At 35.8% G+C, this 6,616-nt stretch overlaps 1 protein-coding gene across 6 annotated transcripts; it reads right to left on the bottom strand.

Annotated features, from left to right (window-relative positions):
- Positions 1 to 247: 247 nt before the first annotated feature.
- LOC110018309 (MHF histone-fold complex subunit 1) lies at positions 248 to 6,261 on the bottom strand. Of its 6 annotated transcripts, none has more exons than XM_020715586.1 (4): positions 6,070 to 6,261; positions 5,930 to 6,001; positions 4,142 to 4,225; positions 248 to 1,677 (listed from the first exon to the last, which is right to left on the bottom strand). In XM_020715586.1, the coding sequence occupies exons 1-4, from the start codon at positions 6,182 to 6,184 to the stop codon at positions 1,577 to 1,579; spliced, it is 372 nt and encodes a 123-aa protein (XP_020571245.1). In that variant the 5' UTR covers positions 6,185 to 6,261; the 3' UTR covers positions 248 to 1,576. The 6 variants fall into 6 exon arrangements, with proteins under 6 accessions (XP_020571245.1, XP_020571246.1, XP_020571248.1 ...); XM_020715587.1 differs by having other exon boundaries at positions 4,142 to 4,222; XM_020715589.1 differs by having other exon boundaries at positions 1,601 to 1,677; positions 4,137 to 4,225.
- Between the last annotated feature and the right edge of the window lie 355 nt (positions 6,262 to 6,616).

Below are 6,616 nucleotides of genomic sequence, written 5' to 3'. Positions count from 1 at the left end.
TTCTTCATATCTACCCCCGCAATCAACGTGTAATCAACATACAAAAGAAGCTGAATATAACAATTACTGAAGTGTTTGATGAAGCAACAGTGGGTTGGCTGGCACTTCAAGTGCCAATTATTTGACATGAACCTGTCAAAGTTCTTGTACCACTGTCTCAGGGTCAACTTCAAGCCATAAAGTTTCTTCATCAATTTGCAGACCAAACATTCTTTGTCTGAAACCTTGTAATCTTGTGTTTGCACCATGTATAGCTCTTCCTTCTGATTTTCATGTAAGAAAGTTGTTTTTACATCCATCTACTCTAGATATAGATCTTCTTCTACTACCAGACTCAGTACAACCCTGGCAGTCGTCATCTTCACCACTGGGGAGAAGATCACTATGTAATCCACTCATCTCTGTTGGAAACCCTTCACAACAATTCTTGCCTTGCAGCACTTGTTATCATCTGACTCCTCTTTCAGCATGTAGGCCCACGTTTGTTGTGTAGTGCACTTTTGTCATTTGGTAATACTATCAAATCTCAAGTCTGATTTGACTCCGAAGACAGTATTTCCTCATCCATGGCGAGCTCCCACTCCCTTGAAACTTCAACTGGAGTGTCTTCCACAAAGCACTCTGGTTCACCACTCTCAATTAGTAACAAATAGTGTAAATAAAGTGAATACTTGTGTACGGGTCGTATCACTATGCTAGATCTTCAGGGCGTACCCACTACATGTGTGAGGCACTTTTTTTCCAGTATAAGTCCTCAACTTATAAGCTCCCAGGGCAAGGTCTTCTCGCTTATTGACGATGGCCAGTCTTGTCTATGTTGTTTATTCTCCATGAGTTACTTTTCTTCTTGTTTGTGTCATAATTCACGTTCACTACAAATTTCCGAATGTTGAACCAAGATTTCTTTGTTAACTATACTCAAAGAATAGTGCTACAGAGAGAGAAATTAGATACTTTCTTTATAGTTCTCACGGTCCCCTCTACATTTAACGTTACTCTATTTATATATGGGGCTAAATATATTGTAAAATGACAATTATACCTATTGTCTTTTAGTCGACTAACTCCTCACTGGTCAGCTCCTTTTTGTGCGCTCAACAGTTATCCGGTGCTTTGCTTTCCTACAGGCTGACATTTTCCTGAGTGATACCTGAGTCGATCAACTCATAGTATCAGTAGGTCTCTGGTTGTCTTTTCACGTGTAGCAACTTTGACTTTGTCTGGCTTTTTTGTTGTCCATCTTTTGGGTCGATCACTCGATTAATGTTTTGTTTTGATCTGTTCGTCTTCTGAGTTAGTTGACTCCTAGTAGGTAGCTCGGTCGGAATTTGTCCCTAGGATATCTCGATTCACCTTTCAAGGAAAAAAAAATACCTTTCAAGAGATTTCTTAATTCATTTTGATTGATGACTATTCATAACCACTCAATCCGCAGGGATCCGATCAAAGGCATTTGAATTATAAAAGTAATGAGTACATTAACAAGAAAAACAAAAAATGCGGGCTAATAAAATAGTGATATGTTATCAAAAAAAACATGAGTGGAACACAATTAACTTAAGGCTATTGTGCCTTCTTATAAAGGCCTCTTCCTCATCTTGCCAATCTTCGGCTCTTTGCCTTTAAGATCATGAGAGAATGACCTCAACAAACCAAGCAAGTGTTCATTCCTATGTGCTGAAAAAAAAAAAATCACATAAAATGATTTAATACCCTTAAAAAAATTACACAATATGACATTAATGTTTTGGAAGGTTTGCATGCATACCACTCAATTCCTATGCGTTAACATATCTAACACGTAAACTACATATATAACATCTTACATATGCATGAGAAGTTGTATTCACTTTTGAAAAGTTAAAATTATGGCATTTTTGGAAAATGTGCATAGATCCCACTCAATTCCCATGTGTTAACATATCTTGTGGGTTTCTTGACAACTATGTGATACAGAGCAGCCTAAAGATGTCCAGAACTTGTGATTGTGTCATGGGGAGAAATGCTCATGCCTTGCATGATGATACTCTGATGCCCGACCCAAATCTTAACATGCCCATCTCGCTTGATTTCGCCTCTTCGGTTAAATCATTGCCTTATAGGGGGGTGCCTTACACCAAACGTAAGCATATCTAATTAGTCTTTGTGGAGGTATCTGTTTAGACTCGCCTTTTGGATGATTTGTATGCTACTCAATGTGGAATGTTACATTGCAAAGGGAGGAATCTAGTCATCCGGGCTTTACCTGTTTCTGAACACGAGGGGCAGAGGGGCTCTTTGGTGCTTGGGCATTGTAAGACAAATATGCAAATAGTCGTATGATAGACACCGATTGAGAGCCAATTCAAATAAATGATAATATGGGGGCAACTAGGAGATGAACGAGTAATTAATGCTAGTCGAGATTTGATAAGATAATCAAGCACAGTCGAGTGGCGATGAGCTCCCTTTAGATCGCTCGTACACGATGCTCATGATTCCCCGAATCATATAGTTCGCAAGTCGAGTTTCCCCAGTCATGTAATTAGTCGTCCGACAATGGTCGTTTTCTTGTCGAGCCAGTTATTTGAGTCTTTCGACTCATGTTGATTTGTGAAGCACGTGCATAAAAAATGAGTAAAAACACTTGTTTGTTGCTGAAATTTCGTAGAAAATAAGTTTTCATATTGTGGATGCCATTGTTTTAGCAGCATGGTCGAGATGAGTTATATTCCAAAAAAAAACAAAGAAAAAAATAGAATAAGAGTACATAACTTGTTAAGGGTGTGGAAAATCTTCCAAGTCGCAACCGCTACACGTGCGAGGCACTTTTTTTCTTGTATATGTCCTCAACTTATAAGCTCACAGGGCAGAGCAACTCGCTTATTGACGATGAACAACCCTATTGTTTTTAATCATGATCCACGTTACTGCAACATTAAGGATGTTGAACCAATAATTTTTTGTGAATCATATCTAAAAAATAATGCTAGAGATAAATAAATTAGATACTTTTTTATAGTTTATGTGGTCCCCATTTACATTTAACATTCCTCTATTTATACAGGGAACTAAAGATATTGTAAAATAACAATTACGCCCCTATTGTTTTTTAATCGACTAACTCCTTATCGGCCAGCTTCTTCCTTTGCACTCGACAGTTATTCGGTGCTTCACTTTCCTGTAGGCTAACTTTTTCTTAAGTGATACCTGAGTCGATCAAATCATAGTATCAGTAGGTCTATGTTCATCTTTTTCCATACAACTACTCTAACTTTGTCTTGTTTTTTTTTTGTTCGCCCATCTTTCAAGTCAATCACTCGATTAATGTTTGAGTTCTGATTCGTTCGTCCTCTGAATTACTTGACTCCCAGTATGCGACTCGGCTGTAACCTGACCTTGGGATATCTTGATTCACCTTTCAAGGAAAAAAATACATTTCAAAGGATTTCTTGATTCATTCTGATTGATGATGTTGTTCATAAAGACTTGATCCGCAGGAGATCCGATCAAGAACATTTGAATTATAGAAGTAATCACTACATTAACAAGAAAAACAAAAATGTGGAGATCATAAAATAGTGATATGTTATCAATAAAAACATGAGTGGGACACAATTAACTTAAGGTTCCCTCCTTTAAAGGCCTCTTCCTCGTCTTGCCAATCTTCTGCTCTTTGCCTTTCAGGTCATTTGAGAATGACCTCAACAAACCAAGCAAGTGTTCATTCCTATGTGCTGGAAAATAAAAAAATTCATATAAAATGATTTAACACCCTTAAAACATTACACAATATGACATTAATGTTTTGGAAGATTTGCATACATATCACTCAATTCCTATGCGTTAACATATCTAACACATAAACTTCAATTTTTATATATATAACATCTTATTTATGCATGAGAAGTTGTATTAACTTTTAAAAAGTTAAGATGATGGTATTTTTCGAAAATCTGCATAGATACCACTCAATTCCCATGTGTTAACATATCTAGCACCTAAACTTCAATTTTTGCATACATAACATCTTAACTATGCATGAGAAGTCGCATCTCAAATTTGTATTTTTATATAATATGCAATATATGGGCTGTATAAATATAACAAGTAAAATCTGTATGTACGTAAATGCCCCTAATGAACTATGATTGTACCTCACCAGATAAGATGACATCCTCCATGTTAATGGATTTCCGACCAGCATGTTGCGCAAAAAGTCCCACATCATTAGCTAATACTTCTGCTTCGGAAGAAAAGAAAAAAAAAACATAATAGTTATGAACATGTAATTTTTTAAGGTTAATTTTATAAATAAAAAAATAAACATGAAAATTTCAACATATCAAAGTAGCTTAGCTAAAGCATGTTGGTACCAAAATCCTAATGGTAACCTAATTTGCCAGCTTCGTTTTTAGATATCATAATCACCAAACAAACATCTAGCCTTCTATTTGCAGAAGCAACACACATGAACCTCTCCCTTATCTTATTATGAGGCTCCTTTTTTATGAAAGAGAAACATGCATATTAATCATGGGACATTTACATACATACCACACAATTCTTATGTATTTACATACCTAGCGCCTGAACATTCATATTTACAAGCATACCACTTAATTCTTTAACATCACATCAAAAATATCAATAAAGATAAAATACATCTTTACGTTCACAGATCTATGAGACCAAGGAGTTATAAGTGTAAAAATCAAACTTTTATATAACAATTGTCTGGTATGCACGTAAATTTCCCAAAAGATAACTACTTCGGGTAAGTAGAGCAAGTGGAATTGTACATTGAAATTTTCAAGCAAAATAAAAATAGTATTTTCATGCATCTTATTGTTTAACTCATAAAATATTGAAAGTAAAGCTCGCTTGCTTGTTCGACCTTCTGTATTGATTGTTCGCTGAATTATAAATTGTAAAAGCCCTTAAAGAACATTTTTTCAAGTGCTAAAGTTATTATAATGCTGAAAACACATCTTGTATCATATGAAAAAAAGTTCTTAAACTCGCCACTATAAAGTGAAATTTGCATTTTTACTCTCTGTAGTTTGCATCTAGGGGCTTTAAAGATATATGTGGCTCATCGAGTTGACAGGATTTCGTCAAAAGTCTGCCAACATATCCCTGATTAAGATTAGGAAGATGATCTTCCAAACCATCTAACTTTGCAATGGAGTTGGCTTCCCAGAGAATTTCTCCGTGAGACAGAGTTAGGAAGATTTACATACATACCACTCAAATCCTATGAATTTACATATCTAACATCAAAACTTAATTTCAACATACATAACACCTTACCTATGCATTAAAAAGGTAGATTTCCCTTTTTAGAAGTCAAAACGGTGGTATTTGTTATGTGATATGAAAGATTTTGATGGTATAAATGTAACAAAAACAAAACCAGGTTTAGGTGTTTGATATGACAATACATAGGAATTGTATGGTATTTATGTAAATGCCCAGCAAATATCTTTGGCATCCTCCCTGAAACTCTTGCCTGGTTGAAGTCACCTTGGTTCAGTACATAAGATTTATGTACAAACTACATTTTCAATTTATTGCAGAGAGCATAAATTCTAAATTGCCAAGGAACATTTCTAGAGAGATCTTTCATAAATTTGTGTGGTATGCACTGCCAAGGAACATTTCTAGAGAGATCTTTCATAAATGTGTGTGGTCATAGGAATTGAGTGGCATGCATGTAAATCTTTCAAATCACCGGTTTTAGAACAGTAACTCATGAAATTGGTTGCCCAATTCCGAAAATAGACAAATCAGCATTTCACCGACTGCAATGTGTGGTAAATATGTTGGGGAGGATGACTAACTAGTTCACGCAGACAAATGAACATCAATTCAGGTTTTAATCGAAAGAAATCCGAACGGGAAGGAAGTCAGTGAAATAGACAGAATGATTAGGGGTTTTCAAACTCACCGGTGAACTTGAAAGCTAGGTCGGAAATGCATGCCACTACGGATTCCGCAATCTCCAGCCCCTGTTTCTTAGCTGTTTCGAAGATGATGGATGAGAACTATGTAGGAGAGGGATAGAGACGATTCGATTAGGCGACGTACCCTCGGCCTCAGAAATGGCGATGACGGAGAGGCGGAAACGATCCCTAAGCAGCCCAAATCTCTTTTCCGTCTCTCCCAACTTCTCGTATACGGCTTCGTTGTCTTCCATTGGCATGGTATCGGTTCCCTCTCCCTCCCCTTCCGCTTCGTTTGCTTTTGCGCTGCAAGGAGGTCTGTAGATGATCGAATGCACAAGCGAAGAACAGAACTCATGTTGGTTCAAATTAATAAATAAATAAATAATAATGAAAAATATTAAAAATTAACTCTAATCATGTGTTAAGCTAATCTTTAATTAGAATAAACCTCTTGTCTTGACTTCCAATATGAAAACTTCTTTATGAATCATTTCATCTTTATTTAATAATGAAAAAACACAATTTCATCAAAGATATCAAAGTTATGGTATTTCATCATAAAAATCAGTAGAAATTTCTGTGGTAAAAAGTTGTTTTTTTTCAATCTGAGATATTAAAGTGTGGTGTTTGTCAGTAAACTACGGTCTAACTCTTTTAAAATAAAATAATTTATAATAGTCACCACAACT

The sequence above is a fragment of the Phalaenopsis equestris genome, unplaced genomic scaffold (genome assembly GCF_001263595.1).
Source record: "Phalaenopsis equestris unplaced genomic scaffold, ASM126359v1 Scaffold000008, whole genome shotgun sequence".
In the NCBI taxonomy this organism is placed as follows: Eukaryota; Viridiplantae; Streptophyta; class Magnoliopsida; order Asparagales; family Orchidaceae; genus Phalaenopsis; species Phalaenopsis equestris.
This window is presented reverse-complemented; position numbering and strand designations above follow the sequence as displayed.